General features: G+C 43.9%; 1 protein-coding gene across 1 annotated transcript in view; it reads left to right on the top strand.

Moving 5' to 3' along the window:
* The window catches only part of APCDD1 (APC down-regulated 1), a 179028-nt gene extending 155204 nt beyond the window's left edge, over positions 1 to 23824 (top strand). Inside the window, exons 4-5 of the mRNA XM_073550974.1 lie at positions 13126 to 13447; positions 22755 to 23824. Of these exons, the coding sequence (XP_073407075.1) occupies positions 13126 to 13447; positions 22755 to 23203 (771 nt within the window). The 3' untranslated portion in view covers positions 23204 to 23824. The remainder of the gene's footprint in view (positions 1 to 13125; positions 13448 to 22754) is intronic.
* Positions 23825 to 26565: the final 2741 nt, after the last annotated feature.

Genomic DNA, 26565 nt, shown 5'->3' with positions numbered 1-26565 from the left:
ATTCCAAACATCTTAAAGAACTAACCATAGATCTTTTGTTGATAAAGGGTTGTGCAAATCCTTCTGTCTCTCCATGTAATCACTGACAGACTTAAGCTGGAGTCACACATAGCGACTCACCAGCGATCCTGACGATATCAATGTGTCAGGAATCGATCACTGGTGAATCGCTATGTGATCACTGGTGAGCTGTCAAACAGACAGCTTCACCAGCGATCAGCACAGCGACGCCGAGCGCGCAGCATCGCTGTGTTCGCCAGCGCGCTGATGCAGGGAGCTGGTAACTAACGTACACATTGGGTATCTAAGGGACGTGCGTCCCTAGATACCTGATGTGTACCTTAGTTACCAGGAAAGGAAAAAGTAAATACCTTGGTGCTCTAACAGTTAATGCTCCTGTTGCCGCCACAAGGCTTCTGTCTGCAGCCTGTTAAAATGGCGACGCTCTCCAGTTACAGAAAACAAAGAAGGGGGAGGGGCAAAAGCATGCCTCAGTATTTCTCTCTCCCCCAGGGTCCTGCAGACTTATCCACCTGAGTTTGTTCAGGTTCTGCACCTGGTGTGCAGATTCTGGTGCACTAATCGCGGCTGTAGGCTTCTCCTGTGAAGGAGACTGCTCCCCAGGGCTGTGACACCGTCTGCTGGCGAATGGGAACGCACCGGTTGAACAGGCGGTGAATGTCAGCTCCACACAGCGACACTATTTCTCCGGGGTTCAGGGATCTCTGCATCAGCGCGCTGGTAACTAAGGTACACATCGGGTATCTAAGGGATGCACGTCCCTTGGATACCCAATGTGTACGTTAGTTACCAGCTGATCGCTGGTCTCCCGCCTGTCACACGCAGCGATGCATGCTGGCCAGCGGGAGACCAGCGACCAAAAAAAAGTCCAGGGCTTTCCTACAGCGATCAGCGATACCGGCAGGGGGGCCGGTCGCTGATCGCTGTCACACATAGCGATCTCGCTGTTGAGATCGCTGTTGTGTCACAAAACTTGTGACTCAGCAGCGATCTCGCTAGCGAGATCGCTATGTGTGATGGGGCCTTTAAAGTAGCACTCCCATCAAAGTGTTATCTTCTTAATATATAACAACCATCATATTATACAGCACTGTGTACTTACAATTGCTCATTTTGCTTTTCTACCCTGTTAATTCTTCTCTTTTCTCTGCTCTATATAGAAACAAGAAGTCTCTTTTCTCCGCATTAATCATTCCACTCCTGACCCAGCTGCTCCCTTCTCCCTCTGTCAGGGACATTTGCTGTGACTGATGAGTCATACAGGGAAAACAGACCTCCTGTTTCTACATAGAGCTTAGAAGGATTCAGCTAGTCAGTTTTTAATCACATGATGTCATAGACCAAATGGAAACAGAAGCATTAAGTGGGTAGAAGGGCAATATGAGCCATTGTAAGTACACAGTGCTATATAATATGATAACTGCAATATATTAAGAGGCTAAAAACTTTGAGGGCAGTGTTTCTTTAATGATGTTAAGACTAGGGCTCTGAGGGGGCCATATTTTATTTATTTATATCTTATCATCAGTTTTAGGATTCCTTGTTCATCATTTCACTCAAGATAGTTCTTAACACCATTGGCTATATGTTTGGAGTCATTGTCCTGCTGAGGAATAACTATAGAGCCAGTAGTTTTGTATGATGGATAATTATTTGCATATCTTTCTCATCATTGAAGAAATAAACTTAGTGCAGCAGATGGAAGACACATTATGTTTACCTCCCTTTGAAATTTGAAGATTTCCAACAGTGCCATCAGCTTAGAACTGGCAGCAACTAGTGGTAACCAGCTACACCCAACTACAGTGAATTCTATCCATAATACTTTTTTTTTTAGTTCATTCACTTTGCATTTTGATAATTGATAAAAATGAACTAGTAACCCTATTTTACAAAAATATTCTTACTTTGGGCAGTATGGTGGCTGAGTGGTTAGCACTTTTGCTTTGCAGTGCTGGAATCCTGGGTTTAAATCCTACCAAGGACAACATCTGCAAGGAGTTTGTATGCTCAAACCCATATTGTATGTTTGGACATGTGTACATATGTATGTGCCAATAAAGGGAGAGTTTGTGTGGGTTTCCTCCCATATTCATAAGATATACTGATAGGGAATTTAAATTGTGAGCCTCACTGGGGACAGTTCCAATAATGTCTGTGAAGTGCTGCAAAAATGATGGCGCTGTATTTTGTTTTTTTCTTAAATAATACAGTTATGTTAATCTTAACAGCTTATTATAAATGTTTTCTTCATTATTAAGAGTAACATATTCTTGACACACACATTATATATATATATATATACATACAGTTGTGGCCAAAAGTATTGACACCCCTGCAATTCTGTCAGATAATACTCAGTTTCTTCCTGAAAATGATTGCAATCACAAATTCTTTGGTATTATTATCTTCATTTAATTTGTCTTAAATGAAAAAACACAAAAGAGAATGAAACAAAAAGCAAAACACTGATCATTTCACACAGAACTCCAAAAATGGGCAAGACAAAAGTATTGGCATCCTCAGCCTAATACTTGGTTGCACAACCTTTAGCCAAAATAACTGACCAACTGCTTCCGGTAACCATCAATGAATTTCTTACAATGCTCTGCTGGAATTTTAGACCATTCTTCTTTGGCAAACTGCTCCAGGTCCCTGATATTTGAAGGGTGCCTTCTCCAAACTGCCATTTTTAGATCTCTCCACAGGTGTTCTATGGGATTCAGGTCTGGACTCATTGCTGGCCACCTTAGAAGTCTCCAGTGCTTTCTCTCAAACCATTTTCTAGTGCTTTTTGAAGTGTGTTTTGGGTCATTGTCCTGCTAGAAGACCCATGACATCTGAGGGAGACCCAGCTTTCTCACACTGGGCCCTACATTATGCTGCAAAATTTGTTGGTAGTCTTCAGACTTCATAATGCCATGCACACGGTCAAGCGGTCCAGTGCCAGAGGCAGCAAAGCAACCCCAAAACATCAGGGAACCTCCGCCATGTTTGACTGTAGGGATCGTGTTTTTTTGTTTGCATGCCTCTTTTTTTCTCCTGTAAACTCTATGTTGATGCCTTTGCCCAAAAAGCTCTACTTTGTCTCATCTGACCAGAGAACATTCTTCCAAAACATTTTAGGCTTTATCAGGTAAGTTTTGGCAAACTCCAGCCTGGCTTTTTTATGTCTCGGGGTAAGAAGTGGGGTCTTCCTGGGTCTCCTACCATACAGTCCCTTTTCATTCAGATGCCGACAGATAGTACGGGTTGACACTGTTGTACCCTCGGATTGCAGGGCAGCTTGAATTTGTTTGGATGTTAGTCAAGGTTCTTTATCCAACATCCTCACAATCTTGCGTTGAAATCTCTTGTCAATTTTTCTTTTCCATCCACATCTAGGGAGGTTAGCCACAGTGCCATGGGCTTTAAACTTCTTGATGACACTGCGCACGGTAGACACAGGAATATTCAAGTCTTTGGAGATGGACTTGTAGCCTTGAGATTGCTCATGCTTCCTCACAATTTGGTTTCTCAAGTCCTCAGACAGTTCTTTGGTCTTCTTTCTTTTCTCCATGCTCAATGTGGTACACACAAGGACACAGGACAGAGGTTGAGTCAACTTTAATCCATGTCAACTGGCTGCAAGTGTGATTTAGTTATTGCCAACACCTGTTAGGTGCCACAGGTAAGTTACAGGTGCTGTTAATTACACAAATTAGAGAAGCATCACATGATTTTTCGAACAGTGCCAATACTTTTGTCCACCCTCTTTTTTTATGTTTGGTGTGGAATTATATCCAATTTGGCTTTAGGACAATTCTTTTTGTGTTTTTTCATTTAAGACAAATTAAATGAAGGTAATAATAACAAAGAATTTGTGTTTGCCATCATTTTCAGGAAGAAACTGAGTATTATCTGACAGAATTGCAGGGGTGTCAATACTTTTGGCCAAAACTGTTGAGTGGTCGTTATGTATCTCAAAGTGGGTGGCTTTGAGATGGAGACTTATGTATGTTTGATCAGCAAGGACATTGCTGAGGTGCTGCGCTAATATGAGGGAGAAGTCTCCTGGTAACTAGAGAGTTGGGGGGCCTGGTTACCTACAAACCCACCCAGGGGGTGTGTTTAAGGCACGGTTGTAAAGAGTGTGAAAATGCCTGAAGGACCTGTGTTGAGGTCAGAGGCATGTGACCCAGTGGGCATGGCCATGAATGATATAATGTGGCAGGGGTGAGTCACAAGTGGTGAATGCAGGGACCTGGTTGGTCCAGAGTGGAAGGTCCTGTGAAGAGAGTTGTCTCCTGGCTAACAGTCTGTGGAGTGGCTGTGTGTAATGGCTGCCAGCGTCTGAGAGTCCCAGAGGAGAGAGTGGATGTCTGCAGCGTGGAGCAACAGCCATGAGGAAACCCTGACGTGGGTGAGATAATGATGAGGCTGAAGAGCCTGTGTATGCTGGACATTGCTTACAGAGGGAAACTCTGTAATGGACGCTATGCTGGTGAAATGAACTGTCTGTTGCTGTGATGGTTTATGCTGCTTAATAAACCGCAAGGACTGTATTGACTTGATGGAAAATCCGTGCCGATCTGGTTTTGTGGCTGCAAGCGAGAATCCCCTAACTAAATGACAGCGCTACCTCACAATATATATATACAATATATATATATATATATATATATATATATATATATGAATTTTCTTTTTTAGGTAAAACCTAAAACATTTTTGCCTTCTTCCATTCACAGAGAACTATATGAGGGCTACATGTGACAGCTTATAGTGATACAGATCTTGCAGACAAACATTTCCTTTATGGAAAAGCAGCACAATATTATAATCAAGATCAAAGAGGGCTTTGATACAACATCAAACACAGCCTTTTCCTTAATCTTAACCTCCTCAGCACTGAAGTGCCCTAACAAGCACATGCCAAGCTGCAGTATCTGGCCACACAAAGCTTAACCATGTTAATGCTGATTACTTGACAATATGGGGTATCAGATATTACTGTAATGTGATTTATGGTTGTTTCAGTAAATGACAGTCATTGTGAGATACTTTTCAGTGGATGTGTAGAAATATTGTATTGTTTTTTCATGTGATTAAATGATCACAGTGTCAGATAGCAAAGAAGACAAGAAAGTGAATGCAAATGTAAGGTGCACAGGATGGAAGTCATGACACCCCACAAATAAAGTGTCCCAATTCTCCTGTGCTGTGCGTGAGATGCATAACGCTCACGTTTTGGTCACAGGCTTCTGCTGTATCCGGGTTTTTCAACTTCAGGAACTACCGCACACACATTAGGGGACGTCAAATTTGTTTTATAATAAGGAAGTTTATTTAACTGTCCATTTTCATCATTTAGAAACACTCAGTATTGGGCACAAACATTTCCATTTTCAAAGTCAATAACAACTTGTTCTGATGTCCACTGTTCCATCACCCTGGGCTACATCTTTTTTGGTCTGGCATCTCTGGCCCCTGGGATACTGCGTCTGGCTCTGCAGCTTCCATGAGTCCCCTCCCAACTCTGTATGCGATTCCCTGTCCGACTTCCTCTCCTAGGAAGATATTGAGGCACGCTTCTCAGTGCCTCGGTTGGACCGTAGGTGCCAGACATTCTCTTGCTGCTGAAGAGCCCATGCTCCTCCCACCCTCAGACCACTAACTTTTGCTCTCTCTATCTACCGTATTTTACGCATTATAAGACGCACTTTTTTTCCCAAAAATTTTTTGGGGGAAATGGGGATGCACCTCATAATGCGTATATACCTTACCGATACCATTGCTGCAGGCTAAGATGAGGGGGTGCCCGGAAGTGCTGCCTGGGGTGTCCGCTGCTGCAGCCCAGGGTGTCCAGCGCTGCTGCCCGGGGTGTCCACCGCTGCTGCCCGGGGTGTCCACCGCTGCTGCCCGGGGTGTCCACCGCTGCTGCCCGGGGTGTCTGCTGCTGCGGGGGGGGCTCTGCCGATATTTTGTGAAAGGCCAGAGCTCCCCGCAGTTCCGTGGTTTCCCGTGTGGTGGACTCTGGGAAAATGGCCACCAGGGGGTGGCGCATGTGCAGATGGAGATCTAGGCATCAAGATCTTGGGAGATGAGATTTCAGCACTGAAATCTCATCTCCCGAGATCTTGATGATGATTCTAGAGGAAGTTATGATACCTGTTGTGAACTCATTTTCTGGTTTACCTCTGGCTTCTGGTGAGGGTGGTGGAGCTGGATGTGTTGACAGAGGAGTTGTGAGTTCTCCATCCGGGCTCCCTCTAGTGGTAACAGTAGGTAATGAAGCTGATCTAAATGGCAGAGACCTGCCACCTGAGGAGGAGGACATCAGGAGTCTCTGACTGGATTTAAGACAGCCAACTCCCTAATTTTATGCTGGTGATTTTCCTACCCTGAGGTTCTGGTTTCCAGTTCTGTACCTGCCTTCTCAAGCTAAGTGTGCTCTATTTTTTCTCATGAGATTTGGTCTGGTTTACTCAGTTTTTGCAGTCAGCCAGCCCCTGCTGGGGCTGTGCTGAATTTCCATTCTTATGTCTCTGTTTATGCCAGTTTGCTTTTTGTCCCTGATCAGATTGGTCTCCTTTTGATCTCTCTTCAGAATATACCAGAGTGCTAATATAGGGAATTGAAGTCTAGTGACTTCAGGGTTTTTTGTTATCAGAAAGTGTTGGACATTTTTTGGCAGGGTTTTGTGCGTGATTGCATACAGCATCTTTCCTTTCCTGTCCTTTCTAGTTAGTGTGGGCCCCATCATTTGCTCAGCCTATTTTTCTATCTGTGTTTGTGTTTTCATCTTGTCTCACCGACAATACATGTTTGAGGGCTGTCTATTGCTTTGGGGTCTGCTCTGGGGCAGTTTAGATTTCCCCTTTTCTTGCTTTAGGTTTATTTAGTTCTCCGGCTTTGACAAGGCATCTAGGATCATCGTAGGTATGCTCCACGGCTACTGCTAGTTGTGTGGATAGGATCAGGGGTCTGCAATCCGCTTAGTTACCAACCTCTCTGGTTTTCTGTGGCTTAGCTTGTTTTTGTTTTTCCTCCTTGGTGACTCATTCATAACAGAATCACCAGCCATACTGCAGATTCTAGGGTACTCAAAAGCAGGAAAAAAAAAAGGGTCAGAATTTTTTTTTTTTTATATGCATTTTTTCCTCTTTTTCTCTGGGGCCGTAGGAGGATTTTTTCCTCAATGGAGATTAAACAATTGTCTGATCGTGTGGAGCAGCTCGCTGTTGAAGTGCGGGGAATTTCCACCTATCTCGCTCAACCACATGCTGTTGAACCCAAAATCCCTACTCCTGATGTGTTTTCTGGGGATCGGTCTAAATTTTTGAATTTTATGAATAATTGTAAATTATTTCTAGCCTTGAAGCCTAACTCATCAGAGAGCTCTGCGCAGCAGGTTAAAATTGTCATCTCCTTGCTGCACGTCGATCCCCAGGATTGGGCATTTTCTTTGACACCTGAAAATCCTATTCTGACTAATGTGGATGCATTTTTTCAGGCCTTGGGGTTGTTGTATGATGAACCTAATGCTGTTGATCAAGCTGAGAAAGCCCTATTGGCATTGAACCAGGGTCAGGATTCTGCAGAGTTATACTGTCAAAAATTCCGAAAGTGGGCGGTCCTTACTACATGAAATGATGGTGCCTTGGCAGCTCTCTTTCGCAAGGGTTTATCAGAAACCGTAAAAGATATTATGGTGGGATTTCCTGTTCCTTCTGGTCTTGACGATTCCATGTCATTAGCCATTCAAGTTGATCGGCGTTAACGTGAACGTAAAACTACACGAGAAGTGTTGCCACCTTTTGAACAAATGTCTGAACCTATGCAATGTGATAGAGTTTTGTCTAGGGTGCAACGTCAGAAGTGTAGAAGGCGTAATAAGCTGTGTTTTTCTGTGGAGATGCCTCTCATATTATTTCTGTCTGCCCTAAACGAGAGAAACGTTTTGCACACACATTTGCTGTGGGTGGCGTACAACCTAAGTTTCTTTTGGCAATTACTCTGATCTGCTCCTTATCCACATTTTTCGCCAAGGCTTTTGTGGATTCAGGAACGGCTTTGAATCTGATGGATTTGGATTTTGCTAAACGTTGTGGTTTTCCCATGATACCTCTGCGGACGCCTATTCCTTTGAGGGGGTATTGATGCTACTCCTTTGGCGGAGAATAAACCTCAGTTTTGGACCCAGGTGATAATGCGGGTCGCCCCAGACCACCAAGAAAATTGTAGATTTTTGGTACTACAAAATTTGCATGATACTATTGTTCTGTATTTTCCCTGGTTGCAAATCCATAATCCAGTTTTGGATTGGAATTCTGTGTCTGTGGTGGGTTGGGGCTGTCGGTGTGCTCTTGGTGCTCTTGTGCTCCAGCTCTCCCCAGTCTCAAGATGTTCCTATTTGGCTGATTTTTATGATGTATTTAGTGAGAGTAAGTCTGCGTCCTTGCCTCCTCATAGGAGTTATGACTGTGCAATTGAGTTGAGGCCTGGGTGTAAATTTCCCAAGGGTCGGCTTTTCAACTTATCTGTACCTGAACACGAGGCTATGCGATCTTATATTAAGAAGTCATTGGAGAAGGGTCATATTAGACCATCCTCTTCGCCCTTAGGTGCTGGGGTTTTTTTTCGTGGCGAAGAAAGATGGTTCTTTAAGGCCTTGTATTGACTATCGTTCCCTTAACAAGATTACGGTTAAATATCAGTATCCGTTACCCCTGATTTCTGATTTATTCTCCAGAGTTAAAGGTGCCTGCTGGTTTACTAAGCTTGACCTCAGGTATAATCTTATTCGCATCAAGCATGGGGATGAATGGAAGACGGCGTTTAATACTCCGGAGGGACATTTTGAGTACCTGGTGATGCATTTTGGGCTCACTAATGCCCCTTCTGTCTTCCAATCCTTCATGAATGATATTTTCCGGGACTTTGTGGATAAGTTTTTGATCATCTATTTGGATGATATTCTGATCTTTTCCATTGATTGGGATTCTCATGTGGAACATGTTCGGACTGTGTTCCGGATTTTGAGGGAGAATTCCCTGTATGTTAAGGGATCGAAATGCCTTTTTGGTGTACAGAGGATTTCATTTTTGGGATTTATTTTGTCTCCATCAACTATTGAAATGGACCCAGCCAAGGTACAGGCCATTTTTGATTGGGTTCAGCCCACTTCTTTGAAGGCTCTCCAGAAGTTTTTGGGTTTTGCTAATTTTTGTCGTAAATTTATAGCTAATTTTTCTGGTATTGCCAAACCTTTGACTGATCTGACCAAGAAGGGCGCTGATGTGCTGAATTGGTCTCCAGAGGCTGTTTTGGCATTTCAGGAGCTGAAGCGGAGGTTCACTTCTGCTCCGGTTTTACGGCAACCTGATGTCTCACTTCCATTTCAGGTAGAGGTAGATGCTTCGGAGATTGGTGCAGGAGCTGTTTTATCCCAAAAAGATCCGGTGACTTCTAAAATGAATCCCTGTGCCTTCTTTTCCCGAAAGTTCTCCCCATCTGAACGCAACTATGATGTGGGAATCGGGAATTGTTGGCCATGAAGTGGGCATTCGAGGAGTGGAGACATTGGTTGGAGGGAGCTAGACATCAAGTTGTGGTCCTTACTGACCACAAGAATTTGATTTACCTGGAGTCGGCCAAATGCTTGAATCCTAGACAGGTTAGGTGGGCCTTGTTTTTCACGCGTTTGGATTTTGTGGTCTCTTTTCTTCCGGGCCCTAACAGTGTTAAGGCAGACGCCCTTTCTAGGAGTTTGCTGATTCTCCTATTGTGACCGAACCTACTACCATCCTAGGTGAGGGGGTAGTTCTTTCTGCCATCTCGCCCGATTTGAGACGTGCCCTGGAAGAATTTCAGGAGGACAAACCTGAGCGTTGTCCTATGGGAACATTATATGTTCCTGACCAGTGGAGGAAGAGAGTGATGTCTGAAGTTCATTGCTCCGCGTTGGCTGGTCATCCAGGTATTTTTGGTACCAGAGATTTGGTGAGTCGGTCTTTTTGGTGGCCCGCCTTATCTCGTGATGTCAGGAATTTTGTTCAGTCTTGTGGGACTTGTTCCCAGTCTAAACCCTGTTCTCGTTCTAGTGGGTTGTTGATGCCCTTGCCGGTGCCCAAGAGGCCATGGACCCATATCTCAATGGATTTTATTTCTGATCTTCCTGTCTCTCAGAGAATGACTATTATCTGGGTGATTTGTGATAGATTTTCTAAGATGGTCCATCTTGTACCACTCCCAAAGCTGCCATCTTCCTCAAAGTTGGTGCCCTTGTTTTTACAACAGGTGGTTCGGTTGCATGGGATTCCTGAGAACATTGTGTCGGACAGAGGAGTCCAGTTTGTCTCCAGATTTTGGAAAGCTTTTTGTTCCAAGCTGGGAATTCAGTTATCCTTCTCCTCTGCGTTTCACCCACAGACCAATGGGCAGACTGAGAGAACAAACCAGACTTTGGAGTCTTATTTGAGATATTTTATATCTGCTGATCAGGATGATTGGGTCTCATTTTTGCCCTTGGCCGAATTCGCCCTAAATAATAGAGCTAGTTCTGCCACATTGATGTCGCCCTTTTTCTGTAACTTTGGGTTTCATCCTCGATTTTCTTCAGGGCAAGTGGAATCTTCAGCCTGCCCAGGTGTTGACACTGTGGTAGAGAGAATGCAGCAGATTTGGGACCAAGTGGTGGATAAGTTGTCCCTCTCTCAAGAAAAGGCCCAGTGGTTTTCCAACCGGCATAGGACCATTGGTCCCCGGTTTAAAGTGGGTGATATGGTTTGGTTGTCATCAAGAAATATCTCTATGAAGGTTGCGTCTCCAAAGTTGAAGCCAAGATTTATTGGACCTTATAGGATTTTGGAGATTCTTAACCCGGTTTCTTTTCGATTGGCTCTTCCAGTTACGTTTAAGATCCATAACGTGTTTCATAAGTCTCTGTTGAAGAGGTTTGTTGAGCCAGTGGTTCCTATGGCGGCACCTCCTGAACCTGTGTTGGCTGAAGGTAATGTGGAATATGAGGTAGAGAAAATACTGGATTCTCGTCTGGCTAGACGGAGACACCAGTATTTGGTCAAGTGGAAGGGTTATGGCCAGGAGGACAATTCTTGGGTCCCTGCCTCTGACATTCATGCCGACAGATTGGTTTGTGCTTTTCACCGGGCCCATCCTGATCGGCCGGTGGCGTGAATGAGGGTTCGGTGACCCCTCCTCAAGGGGGGGTACTGTTGTGAACTCATTTTCTGGTTTACCTCTGGCTTCTGGTGAGGGTGGTGGAGCTGGATGTTTTGACAGAGGAGTCATGAGTTCTCCATCCGGGCTCCCTCTAGTGGTAACAGTAGGTAATGAAGCTGATCTAAATGGCAGAGACCTGCCACCTGAGGAGGAGGAGTGTCAGTGGACATCAGGAGTCTCTGACTGGATTTAAGACAGCCGACTCCCTAATTTTGTGCTGGTGATTTTCCTGCCCTGAGGTTCTGGTTTCCAGTTCTGTTCCTGCCTTCTCAAGCTAAGTGTGCTCTGCTATTTTTTCTCAAGAGATTTGGTCTGGTTTACTCAGTTTTTGTGGTCAGCCAGCCCCTGCTGGGTCTGTGCTGAATTTCCATTCTTATGTCTCTGTTTATGCCAGTTTGCTTTTTGTCCCTGATCAGATTGGTCTCTTTTTGCTCTGTCTTCAGAATATACAAGAGTGCTGATAAAGGGAATTGAAGTCTAGTGACTTCAGGGTTTTTTGTTATCAGAAAGTGTTGGACATTTTTTGGCAGGGTTTTGTGCGTGATTGCATACAGCATCTTTCCTTTCCTGTCCTTTCTAGTTAGTGTGGGCCCCATCATTTGCTCAGCCTATTTTTCTATCTGTGTTTGTGTTTTCATCTTGTCTCACCGACAATACATGTTTGAGGGCTGTCTATTGCTTTGGGGTCTGCTCTGGGGCAGTTTAGATTTCCCCTTTTCTTGCTTTAGGTTTATTTAGTTCTCTGGCTGTGACGTTGCGTCTAGGATCATCGTAGGTACGCTCCACGGCTACTGCTAGTTGTGTGGATAGGATCAGGGGTCTGCAATCCACTTAGTTACCAACCTCTCTGGTTTTCTGTGGCTTAGCTTGTTTTTGTTTTTCCTCCTTGGTGACTCATTCATAACAGATACCAAACAGAGCGCCAAAGCTTCCATAATGCAGACTGATAGAGAGTGTTTGATGCCGCACATGGTCTCTGGACATACATTTGCCAGACAAAATGCTTAGAGTGAAAATGACATTTTGTCTCTTAAATGTATGCACACATGACTGGAATATGCAGCAGATTAACACCATGGATTAGTGTGGATAAAATCCATTGTGCATTTTAGTACCAGCAAAACAGAAAATTTCATAAAATTTCAACCATAGGCAGTGTAAAGAGTCTGCAGTATAATTTCTCCTGTAAGTCTTAATTTATACTGTGGATTATCACAGTGGATTTCACACGAAGGCTACGGTCACACTATGAGTTTTTGGTAAGTTTTTTACCTCAGTATTTGTAAGCCAAAACCAGGAGTGAACTAGTCAGAGGAAAAGTCTAATAGAAACACGTCACCACTTCTGTATTTATCACCCACTCCTGGTTTTGGCTTACAAAGACTGATGTGAAATACTGACTAAATACTGATAGTGTGACTGTAGCCTTAGAGTAAACTCTGCGTCAAATCTGCAGCATTTTTTGCAACAAGATCCTCATAATTTAGTGCAGATCTTGCAACTAGACATTTCACTGCAAATAGGAACAAGAAATTAGAAAATGAAAAGGTTTGAATACTTTTCTCCTTCAGAAAACCATCATTGTCCCACAGATGAATCTGTAGATTAAGGAGCTTTTCATACTTTAGGATTCAGAAAAATGTAAATAAATGCAGAGTGTCTTTAGTACATATATATCATATAAATATATATTACACATACTGTACATGAAACATAAAGGGAACAAAATGTACTATTAGCTAAAATGGGCAGGGAAATTAGTGGTCTCGAAGTGATGAGTAGTCTAAGCTAAATGTTTACATTTTGCAAAAATTTGATTGAAAGGTTGATTTAAAAAGGCCTTAAATATTAAGTATCTAAGCTTCTATCTTTATGTTTCAGAATCATGAGCAGTCCTGTATTGCCTGTAGAATTATCTTCCGATCAGACGAGCATCATCCCCCAATATTACCTCCTAAAGCGGACTTGACTATTGGACTAAATGGAGAATGGGTCAGCCAGCGTTGTGAAGTGCGCCCAGAAGTCCTGTTTCTCACAAGACATTTTATCTTCCATGACAAAAACCATACATGGGAAGGCTATTACTATCACTACTCTGACCCTATATGCAAACATCCGACATTCACCATCTATGCCAAGGGTCGCTACAGCAGAGGTGTACATTCAGCAAAGGTCATGGGAGGAACAGAATTTGTCTTCAAAGGTGAGTAAACCTTGAGACTAAGGACATTATTTGATCATAGTTTATTTTTTAGCGTTGAGCATGACAGAAAAATACAGACATAACTATAATTCATAGGGGGCACTAAAACAAAGTAAGGAATTGTAAGGTTGGAAACTTTAAACGCCAGTGATAAACGTGAAGTGGAGACTGTTCCTACCCTCACACAATCTGTACTGCTCTCTTGGAGGCCGATCGCAATGGCAGGAGTTGTTATGGGTTGAAAGTGACAGGCAATGAAGCAGGAGGCGCCGCTACAATTAACAAAAGAAAATTTTTTGCTGAGGTTGATGAGCTTGTAAAGACATAACAGATAACAGGCATCAGGCTTGATGGTTCTCTCAGATGACATTGACAGAGATTGCTCACAAAAGGTTACACGTAGCAGCATTTTACACTTCATCAATTCAAGCTCACAGTGATACAGATCCATCACAGCAGAATTCTTCTTTATGACATTCTGCAAACTGGCTGCAGCAGCTACCTTTACAGATGCCTTCATGAGGCAAGAAATAGTCTCTTTTCTACATCTCTAAATCTTCCACAATAAGCTGGCGCCTTGCAGTTCACCACTGTCGCAGGAAGACACTATTCAACCCCCAGTGGTCTTAGGACCCCTCCCCGAGCCATCAAAGAATGAAAAGCAGAGTCATATATCTTAGTCACCTTATCTCAAAGGAAAGGAGCCGCGATTTTCAATTTTGTATGAATAATTATTGATTATATAATCAATTATTTTTAATACAATATTAAATGTACCACTTTAATAGTTTTTTTTAATTCATTTTTATATCAGCCACTAAGGGCTGACATTTGCATTTGTGGTGTGTACGAGTCTGAGCACGATATTTACACATCTCGAATACGGCAGCCCCTGTGCATAACAAGAAAATAGGGGGGAAGCCAGCACTGCTTAAGGTTAGAACGCATAAATTGGAGTGCATATGCACATAATGTCTAGCTGTATTCAAAAATGAGATATTTAGCAAAAAAATTGATCAATTCAATTGAGCCACCCCGCCGCGCCAAGGCAATCTCATATGGGGGGTCCTACTCTATATTTTTAATAAATGCTGTGCCATTATGGCCTCCTAAATACATTTAGAGCATGACCACATCAAGTGCAATCTGTACCTGAACATTACTGGATCGCTCCCATGAAGCCAGATGGAGCAAGTGCAGATGAAGGCCAACCAGGTCTGAACATAGACATATCAGGAATGGCCTCCACACATTGCCTGACCAGCAAACATAGATGAAGGGCGATGTTGGTCCAGACACAGGTGCACAATTAAATAAAGCTTGGGGCAGGGTGGGGCTGCAGTGTGTGTGCAGAGCAGCCTAATCCATCACAATGAACACAGAAAAATTATGGCGGACATAACCAAGCGTGCACGGCAACAGTGGTGGTGAGCCACAAATCAACAACAAGAAAATAGGGGGGGAAGCCAGCACTGCTTAAGGTTAGAACGCATAAATTGGAGTGCATATGCACATAATGTCTAGCTGTATTCAAAAATGAGATATTTAGCAAAAAAATTGATCAATTCAATTGAGCCACCCCGCCGCGCCAAGGCAATCTCATATGGGGGGTCCTACTCTATATTTTTAATAAATGCTGTGCCATTACGGCCTCCTAAATACATTTAGAGCATGACCACATCAAGTGCAATCTGTACCTGAACATTACTGGATCGCTCCCATGAAGCCAGATGGAGCAAGTGCAGATGAAGGCCAACCAGGTCTGAACATAGACATATCAGGAATGGCCTCCACACATTGCCTGACCAGCAAACATAGATGAAGGGCGATGTTGGTCCAGACACAGGTGCACAATTAAATAAAGCTTGGGGCAGGGTGGGGCTGCCGTGTGTGTGCACAGCAGCCTAATCCATCACAATGAACACAGAAAAATTATGGCGGACATAACCAAGCGTGCACGGCAACAGTGGTGGTGAGCCACAAACCAACAACAAGAAAATAGGGGGGGAAGCCAGCACTGCTTAAGGTTAGAACGCATAAATTGGAGTGCATATGCACATAATGTCTAGCTGTATTCAAAAATGAGATATTTAGCAAAAAAATTGATCAATTCAATTGAGCCACCCCGCCGCGCCAAGGCAATCTCATATGGGGGGTCCTACTCTATATTTTTAATAAATGCTGTGCCATTACGGCCTCCTAAATACATTTAGAGCATGACCACATCAAGTGCAATCTGTACCTGAACATTACTGGATCGCTCCCATGAAGCCAGATGGAGCAAGTGCAGATGAAGGCCAACCAGGTCTGAACATAGACATATCAGGAATGGCCTCCACACATTGCCTGACCAGCAAACATAGATGAAGGGCGATGTTGGTCCAGACACAGGTGCACAATTAAATAAAGCTTGGGGCAGGGTGGGGCTGCCGTGTGTGTGCACAGCAGCCTAATCCATCACAATGAACACAGAAAAATTATGGCGGACATAACCAAGCGTGCACGGCAACAGTGGTGGTGAGCCACAAACCAACAACAAGAAAATAGGGGGGGAAGCCAGCACTGCTTAAGGTTAGAACGCATAAATTGGAGTGCATATGCACATAATGTCTAGCTGTATTCAAAAATGAGATATTTAGCAAAAAAATTGATCAATTCAATTGAGCCACCCCGCCGCGCCAAGGCAATCTCATATGGGGGGTCCTACTCTATATTTTTAATAAATGCTGTGCCATTACGGCCTCCTAAATACATTTAGAGCATGACCACATCAAGTGCAATCTGTACCTGAACATTACTGGATCGCTCCCATGAAGCCAGATGGAGCAAGTGCAGATGAAGGCCAACCAGGTCTGAACATAGACATATCAGGAATGGCCTCCACACATTGCCTGACCAGCAAACATAGATGAAGGGCGATGTTGGTCCAGACACAGGTGCACAATTAAATAAAGCTTGGGGCAGGGTGGGGCTGCCGTGTGTGTGCACAGCAGCCACAGCAGCCTAATCCATCACAATGAACACAGAAAAATTATGGCGGACATAACCAAGCGTGCACGGCAACAGTGGTGGTGAGCCACAAACCAACAACAAGAAAATAGGGGGGGAAGCCAGCACTGCTTAAGGTTAGAACGCATAAATTGGAGTGCATATGCACATAATGTCTAGCTGTATTCAAAAATGAGATATTTAGCAAAAAAATTGATCAATTCAATTGAGCCACCCCGCCGCGCCAAGGCAATCTCATATGGGGGGTCCTACTCTATATTTTTAATAAATGCTGTGCCATTACGGCCTCCTAAATACATTTAGAGCATGACCACATCAAGTGCAATCTGTACCTGAACATTACTGGATCGCTCCCATGAAGCCAGATGGAGCAAGTGCAGATGAAGGCCAACCAGGTCTGAACATAGACATATCAGGAATGGCCTCCACACATTGCCTGACCAGCAAACATAGATGAAGGGCGATGTTGGTCCAGACACAGGTGCACAATTAAATAAAGCTTGGGGCAGGGTGGGGCTGCCGTGTGTGTGCACAGCAGCCTAATCCATCACAATGAACACAGAAAAATTATGGCGGACATAACCAAGCGTGCACGGCAACAGTGGTGGTGAGCCACAAACCAACAACAAGAAAATAGGGGGGGAAGCCAGCACTGCTTAAGGTTAGAACGCATAAATTGGAGTGCATATGCACATAATGTCTAGCTGTATTCAAAAATGAGATATTTTTGACCCCCCATATGAGATTGCCTTGGCGCGGCGGGGTGGCTCAATTGAATTGATCAATTTTTTTGCTAAATATCTCATTTTTGAATACAGCTAGACATTATGTGCATATGCACTCCAATTTATGCGTTCTAACCTTAAGCAGTGCTGGCTTCCCCCCCTATTTTCTTGTTGGTGGTTTGTGGCTCACCACCACTGTTGCCGTGCACGCTTGGTTATGTCCGCCATAATTTTTCTGTGTTCATTGTGATGGATTAGGCTGCTGTGCACACACACGGCAGCCCCGCCCTGCCCCAAGCTTTATTTAATTGTGCACCTGTGTCTGGGCCAACATCGCCCTTCATCTATGTTTGCTGGTCAGGCAATGTGTGGAGGCCATTCCTGATATGTCTATGTTCAGACCTGGTTGGCCTTCATCTGCACTTGCTCCATCTGGCTTCATGGGAGCGATCCAGTAATGTTCAGGTACAGATTGCACTTGATGTGGTCATGCTCTAAATGTATTTAGGAGGCCGTAATGGCACAGCATTTATTAAAAATATATAGAGTAGGACCCCCCATATGAGATTGCCTTGGCGCGGCGGGGTGGCTCAATTGAATTGATCAATTTTTTTGCTAAATATCTCATTTTTGAATACAGCTAGACATTATGTGCATATGCACTCCAATTTATGCGTTCTAACCTTAAGCAGTGCTGGCTTCCCCCCCTATTTTCTTGTTGTTGGTTTGTGGCTCACCACCACTGTTGCCGTGCACGCTTGGTTATGTCCGCCATAATTTTTCTGTGTTCATTGTGATGGATTAGGCTGCTGTGCACACACACGGCAGCCCCGCCCTGCCCCAAGCTTTATTTAATTGTGCACCTGTGTCTGGGCCAACATCGCCCTTCATCTATGTTTGCTGGTCAGGCAATGTGTGGAGGCCATTCCTGATATGTCTATGTTCAGACCTGGTTGGCCTTCATCTGCACTTGCTCCATCTGGCTTCATGGGAGCGATCCAGTAATGTTCAGGTACAGATTGCACTTGATGTGGTCATGCTCTAAATGTATTTAGGAGGCCGTAATGGCACAGCATTTATTAAAAATATATAGAGTAGGACCCCCCATATGAGATTGCCTTGGCGCGGCGGGGTGGCTCAATTGAATTGATCAATTTTTTTGCTAAATATCTCATTTTTGAATACAGCTAGACATTATGTGCATATGCACTCCAATTTATGCGTTCTAACCTTAAGCAGTGCTGGCTTCCCCCCCTATTTTCCTGTGCATAACAGCCTGCAGTCGTTGTCGGACCACATCTCTTGTATTGAGGCTGCTTCTCCTGTCTCTAGCTGTGAGCTGGGCATGCCCCCTGGGCTGCCCAGGTCACAACTGTGGGAGCATATCGTGGCCATCTTTGTGAAGCCAGCAGTGTATGCTGTAGGCTGCATTTTCACGCTGTCATCGCCCACACTACTCAGTGCGTGCGATCACAAGAGCTGCTGGGGTATAGGAGGTGGCGGGGAGATTAGGTCCTGGGTAAGGTGAGGATCTGTGGCGGCGAGCAGTGATCGCAGCCTGTCATCAGGATTACAGTACAGGTTGCAGATCACCGCCGACCTGTTCAGAGCACAGCAGGGAGATTATCCATCTGCTGCGCTCTGATCAGACAGAATAGGAGACAGCACTGAGTGGGAGCACAGGGAAGGAAAGTACAAGTGTTTGGGTTTTTTCTATATGTTGAATATTTATTGGGCCATGTACCAGGATGGAGGGGCCATATACCAAGATGGAGGGGCCATATGCCAGGATGAGGGGTATATACCAGGGTGGTGGGCCATATAGCAGGATGGATATTATGGACTGACTACTAGTTCAGCATCGGCAGGTAGCGTAGTCAGGGACAGCCAAGGAGTCAATACACGGAAGCAGCAGTATAATCTTAGAATGAAGTAGTAGGTGAGAGAAAGCTTGACTAGAGGCTGGTAACTCAAAAATTTCACAAGGAAAGGAATCTAATGACACATTTAAATAGGGTGTTCAATCAGGGTGGAGCCAATCAGAAACAACACAGGTACAAGTATCTGGGTTAGCAAAGAACTCTCCAGTGAGCTGAATAGCTCAGAGGGAAGAGCTGCCACCTGGTGCACAAGAGCTGCTGGGTTTGAGTCCTGACAATGGGGGACATATACCAGGATGCTGTGGCGTACTATAAGGGGTCATTATACTATGGAGCGCTATGTGAGAAACATTATAGTGTGGGTCACTATATGGAGCCAATATACTGTGGGGCACTATGTGGACCATTACACTGTGGAGCACTATATGAGGCCATTACAATATGGAGCACTATATGGGACCATTATAGTGTGGAGCACTATATGGGACCATTATAGTGTGGAGCACTATATGAGGCCATTATATGTGGACCCAGCTTCATCCACTTTTATGGGAGCAGTGGTGTAATGTTTTAACTCCACTCCATCCACTTCTTTGGGAGTACTAATACTGTGGACATAGCGGAGTCCCACATTACGCTACTGCTCCCATAAAAGTGGACAGAGCAGCGTCACACATTTGTAATGTGTGACCCCGCTATGTCTACTTCTGTGGGAGTAGTAATGTAGTGGACGGAGCACAGCCACACATTACCCTACTTCTCCCATAGAAGTGGACAGAACAGGGTCACATCTTACATACATTAGATACTGCATATCTAATCCTATCCTGTGTGATACACTCCGCTGAGCTCAATATCTAATCCAATCATGTGATAAACTACACTGAGCCCTATATCTAATCCCAGAATGTGTTACTCTAAGCGCATCTAATCACAGCACATGATGCACTCCACGTATCTAATAGAGATGAGCAAATATGTTCGGAAAATGATCGCCAAACATAAATTCGGATTCGTGATCGGTAACACATGCATTTTTCTTAAAATTGGTAACATTCCGTAAAAGATAGAATAAAAACCAGCAATTAATGTGCCGTGTTCAGTGAAATCACAGAGTGACAGGTTAAAATAAAATATTGTAATGCAATTGCGGAGCAGTTGCACTCAGCCACCACCAGGGGGCGCTGTTATGGGAAAAAGGGTTGCACTTACTGTGGAGCACCTCGGTGCAGAAGTGCAGGCCGCCATCAGGAGGCAGCAGAGTAGTCAGACAGGCTGTAGTCAGCAATAAATAGGAAGACAAAGTACCAGAGGTCACAGCAATGCACAAGGTCAGGGACGAGCCAAAAGTCAGAGCCAGATAGGAGCGCGGTATCCAAAACGTGACACGGAAAGAGGAGTAGAGGTAGAAGCCAGTGAGTCAAAAGCCAGTCGGGGAACATAGTGCCAGAGAAAGAGAAACCAGTGGCGGAGTTCAGAGTTCAAGCAGAGTCATACACTGTAGGGAAACCACCAAACGTATACAAAGTCAGGGATAGGGAACGGGTCAGACACACACATGGGATGTGAAGTCAGAGGCAGAAGGATCACTAGGGTATACGGATCTGCTGCTCAAGCCAAAGACCAGAACTATCACTTAAAAAGACTATCACTATCACTGGATCATGACAAATTGATAGAATAGATATATACACATAGAATACATAGATATATAGATGTGAGTGACACACACATGCTGTATATATGTATTTATATTACATAGATCGATAGATAGATAGAAGAAAAGCTGGCAATTCAGCGGTAGTGTAAAATCACAGCAGGAGCCAACAGGATAGAAGAGATGGATTACATACAGTAAATACAAATAGAATAGGTAGATATACAGATGTCTGTGACAAATACAATTAGTGTAGTGAGAGTGCAGCTTACTGTACTTGTATTTAATTAATAAAAGATTATTTTTCTGAAAAAAATGGCATGGGCTCCCGCACAATTTTTATAACCAGCAGAGGGAAAGTCGACGGCTGGGGGCGGATACTTATAGCCTGGGAAGAGGGTAATACCCATGGAGCTTCCTGGGTTATTAATATCAGCTCACAACTGCTATTAAAATGGAGGACCCCCCCAAAAAATGACCTAGGATCCCCCTATAATTAATAACCAGATAGCTGTGGGCTAATATTAATAGCGAAAGATGGGTCCATCGATACTGCCCCCGGCTAAAAACATCAGCTCTCAGTCACCCCAGAATCTTGGCACTTAGGCTCGCACTTGCCCTGTAGCGGTGGCAAGTGGGGTGATAGTTGGGGGGGTTGATGTCACCTTAGTATTGTCAGGTGATATTAAGCCTCGAGGTTAGTAATGGAGAGGCGTCAATAAGACGCCCCCATTACTAACCCCATAGTCGCATTGTAAGAAAAGACAGACTCCGTGTCATTCTTTCAATTTTATGTGGGCTATGCGATGTTTTCTCACATAGCACTCGCCCATATTCTATGGTAATGTGACGCCAGCCTTCATCCATTCATTCATACAGGGCAAGAGGAAAGAGTCGGGCAAAGCGCTAGAATTGGTGCATCTAATAGATGTGCTTTTTCTGGGCAGCTGCTGGCTTCTATTTTTAAGCTGGGGGGTCAATATCCATGGCCCCTTACTAGCCTGAGAATACCAACCCCCAGCTATGAGCTTTAGCAAAGCTGGTTGTCAAAAATGTGGGGGACCCCACTCCGTTTTTTTAAATTATTTAAAGCACAGGAGCAGCTGATGAATACTCCCATCTGCCGCTCCTGCTCTCACTCTTATTAGCGGCAGCAGGTATCAGCTGATGGGAGCAGTAGTCCCATCAGTTGACACCAGCGACCGGAGGTAAACTTTATACCTCCGATCACAGATGAGCGCTCACACTGTCCTCTGACAGTGTGGGAACCGCGGTTCTCTGACCGGTGGGGTTGATTTCACTGCCGATCAGAAGTGCTTCGCTGGTGTTTTCCACGCTGTCACACAGCTTGGTAAACACCAGCTTTTGTGCTGTGTTTGTTTGGCTATATTTGGCAATTTAATCGATGAATAAATTGGCAAATATTGCAAATTTAGCGATTGTGAGCCGAACCGAACATTGAAATATTCGCTCATCTCTAGTATCTAACACCAGCTTATGATACAGCACTAACTAACAGAATCAGTGCTGCGGGCCGTCCTCGGTGACGCTGTCTTGTTACTATCACTGGAAGTCACCGACAAAATGGCTCCTCACTGTGATACTAAACTCCATCCTCTCTTATCCATTTGCAAACACCCAGAAGGGGAGCAGAGGAGACATCACACATGTGAGCAAACCCCACCCACATTTACTGCAGTCGTATTGTGAGCTAGCACTACGCTAGGTTTTCATGGCACATTTCAGAAGCTTGAATTGGAAATACCACAATTTTTAAAATTATTTTTCATATTTCACTTAAAAAGAAATGTTTTTTGAATTGTTGAATAAAACATTTTTGGATGGCTCCTTCCCATTAATAACCAACACGATATCACAAAAAAATTAACTTTTCTGCTTGTAAATAGGCCTATTTTTTGCCTCTGAACCACAGAGCAATTGCTAAGCCTAGACCCATTTCCTACTGTATTATGATGCATTTTGGTATGATATCTATATGATCTAAAACATCTGAAAATTTCTCTCTTTTTTTCCAGTAAATCACATGAAGGTTACTCCAATGGACTATGCTACAGCGTCTCTACTAAATGTTTTCAATGGAAATGAGTGTGGAGCAGAGAAATCATGGAAAGTCGGTGTGGAGCAAGATGTCACTCACACCAATGGCTGTGTAGCCTTAGGAATACGACTCCCTCACACGGAATATGAGCTCTTCAGGATGGAACAAGATTCACAAGGAAGATACTTGCTTTATAACGGCCAAAGACCAAGCGATGGATCAAGCCCAGACAGATCTGAGAAAAGGGCAACATCATACCAAGTACCATTGGTCAAATGTTCCTCCTCAGTCTTAAGACCAGAAGGTTCAATTGAGGAAAGCCAGAAAATGAGATCTGGAACGTCCTTACATTCAGTATCTGTGTTTATCAGGATTCCTATGCCTTATTGGTGTTTACTTGTATTTATATACATGTGGACTAGATGAACGAAAGACAGCAGAAATATTTTTTGCAATTGATATCATGGGACCAAGGAACTGTTGTCGTTTGAAGACACCGTATTTGTTTACTTGACGCACTTGGATGCCTGAGAACTGATGCCCTCATAACGATTCCTTCCCTCTATAGTCTACGGCACCCCTTTCTGTAAATCCAAAACCATCTGAAACTTGATCTCTGGACTTCACCAAGCCTTACCCTGCCTTATTTGACTGCACAACAGTAATTGCACTTTACGCCAGCAGACATTTTGTATTAATATATTCTAGAGAGAAAACTATTTTATGCACCACTGAAGTCTGAGTCTCGTCTGTGCCATATTACTGTTGTGCTCCTATTATGTTCCAAAATGTTGTGTCATTTTTAACAGTATTGATGAACCAGGATATATTTTATGCAGTATTGTGCCGCTAACCTAAAGACTGTACCCTCAATTCTGTCACTCCATTATGGCGAGGGGGTTTATGTATCCCTCCATGATGGAAATGTGTTGTATATATCTCCATACTGTACATAGATGTATATGAAAGATACTTTGATTTATATTAACATATTCCACATTTTACACCAAAGAATAAAGTCTTGACAAGTTCTAGATAAAATAATAATTGTTGATATTTCAAACCTTCACTCACCCTCTACCTCACCCGCCAGGCCTAATCTCTTCACTCTATTCCAAATTGTCTCATGCCCCATTTAGAAGACACTTATGTTTCCAAATGGGAATTCTCCCTAACTCACCACCAACGGTAACGGATCTGGACTTCTAGTACAAAGGACACTCTTAATACCCTGATGATTGAAACCAACCTCAAAGTATTGATGAGGTAGTATCTGACACCAGCCCGCATTGCCCATGCAGTCCCCAGATATTCCCACAGTTGCTGCATGGGTTGCATCACCATTGGTGATATACTTCATATTTTGCGGAACTGCCCAAAGGTCAAAAGATTGTGGATCAGATTCATAGATCCACGTATAGATTTACTTTACTTTAACAGGATAGAACATTTCCAAAGACCCATGGGAGACCCTCCTAAACAAACGCATCATACATAATCCTGGCACATTCAAGCCATTTTCTATGTTTTTAAGCTCTATTGTATCACATTGTAGTCACCATTCACCAACAAAGTGTCCCTGCCCTGTCAGTCCATACTTCCTCCCTACTTTTGCAAACACCCAGAAAGAGAGTTGAGGACTGACAGCAGATACATGGAGCAGATCCTTCCCACATTTACTACAGTCTTAAGGCGAGATAGCAGTCCACGAGGTTTTTCATGACAAACGTCAGCAGTTGCTCCCTATAGTGTTTAAAAGTTAAAAATATCAAAGCGTTATAATTTTTCAGATTTGATACAATTAAGAAATGCTAAATATATTTTTTTTAAAAGTTCCCCACATCAAACTGTATGATTCCACCAGAGTAGTTCCCACACTGTATGATGTTGGGCTTCCAGCAGCCCCCATGCTGTATGATGACTCCACAGTAGCCCCCACATTGTATGATGACCCCACAGTAGTCTCCACAATGTATGATGTCTCCACAGTATCCCCCACATTGTATAATGACACCATAGTAGCCCCCACACTATATAATGGCCACCACAGTAGCCCCCCACTCTGTGTGATAGCACCTACAGTACTCCCCACACTGTATGATGGCCCCCTTAGTAGCCCCCACTTGGTATGATGACCTCTTTAGTAGCCACCATGCTGTATCCTGGTTCCCTTAGTAGCTCCCACTCTGTACGACTGGTCCCCTTAGTAGCCAACACTCTGTATGAAGACCCAATTTGTAACCCCCACTTTGTATGCTGGCCGCATTAGTGGCCACCACACTGTATAAAGGCCCCCTTGGTAGCCCCACCTCTGTATGAGGGCCCCCTTAGTAGCCTCCACTATGTTTGAGTGCCTCCTTAGTAGCCCCCAGACTGTATGATGGCCCTCACACAATATTAAAATAAAAAACGCATATATATATATATATATATATATATTCACTTAATCCCGCGACTGGTTTCAGGCTGACCGGTGTGGTGATATCTTCGAGCCAGTGGCACGCACAGGATGTTAACGTCCTGGCATGATGACATCATCACGTTACTCATCCCGGGATTTGCAGTTCTGCCTAAAGTGATCAGCGGCCTACAGAATGGATAGCAGCTCTGCATGGAGATGAAGTCTCCCTGCGATACCACAAAGTATAACAGTAAATTAATGGTGGCAATCGCTTTGGGTGGAACCCTCGAGTCAGGAGCCTGGCGCGCCTGTCCCCTCTGACCCTGGTAGCTACGCCTCATCAGGGCAGAGAAGTACGCCTATGCAGGGGAAATGTGTGGATGATGTAGGGATGCATCATACACACGAAGCAAGAAGGAGGAAGGCATTGCAAGAAGAAGGGAGGTGATGGACCAAGACCAGCGACACCCCTCGGACTGGACAGCCCCACAGGTGAGTATAATAAAAAGTCTTTTTCTTGTCTTGCACGTTGGGTTGGGGGCAGATATACAGTATTATAGAATGCTGTATTTCAGGCCTGAAAGGTGGTGATCTTATATCTGTCAAACCTGGAGACAAGTTCTCTAATAGAACTTAGATTAGTTGTGTGATAGAAATATATATATATTTCATATAGATCTCACTTGCATATATCCTTATATACTGATATACACATGTATACACATATACACAGGTTGCCACCAACACACCTGGACATAGGGAGGACAGGAGAAGCTGACCCTGGTACCAGGTGGTGGCAATTTTGTGAGAGTTATCACTCATTCCTGTTACCAGCGAGCCAGGCGGGACGTCCGGTACAGGGTGTTAACATTCCCGGGTCACCAAGCGCAGTGCACCCAGTGTGATTGGCAGTTATCGGTTACCAGCAGCTGTTTGACATACGTGTCGCAAAAAAGGGCTTCGATTTCTCCCCGGACATCTATATGTGCATAAACCTGTGAATTCAAATTCACTGCTGTTTTCCATGAAGATCTGGAGCAGAAAAAGTTTTTTTTCCTTTTCTTTTGCACTTCCTCTTTTGCCTATAGTGTGCGTCCCTGATATTTTTCATATTGTCACATTTTAATTCTGTACTCTGCTTTTCCCTGTTTTATCTTGCATTCGGTGGAAGTCTTTTACAGTAGTGTGAGAATTTTTTGGGAAAGTAATTTTTTTTTTGAGTAGATACTGTTGTCTCAGCTTGCTCTTTTGTTCTCAGAAGATTTTACTGAGAGATGCAGGCAGAGAAAAGGGGAAGTGTGTGTATCCTGCATTTGTGCACGGATGTTTTATTGTTGGAAGTGTACTTGTATTGGTTTTTGATTTTTCGGAGTGTATTTTTTTAAGT

Source organism: Dendrobates tinctorius, unplaced genomic scaffold (assembly GCF_039654945.1).
Source record: "Dendrobates tinctorius isolate UK_male_01 unplaced genomic scaffold, ASM3965494v1 ptg000171l, whole genome shotgun sequence".
Taxonomy (NCBI): Eukaryota; Metazoa; Chordata; class Amphibia; order Anura; family Dendrobatidae; genus Dendrobates; species Dendrobates tinctorius.
This window is presented reverse-complemented; position numbering and strand designations above follow the sequence as displayed.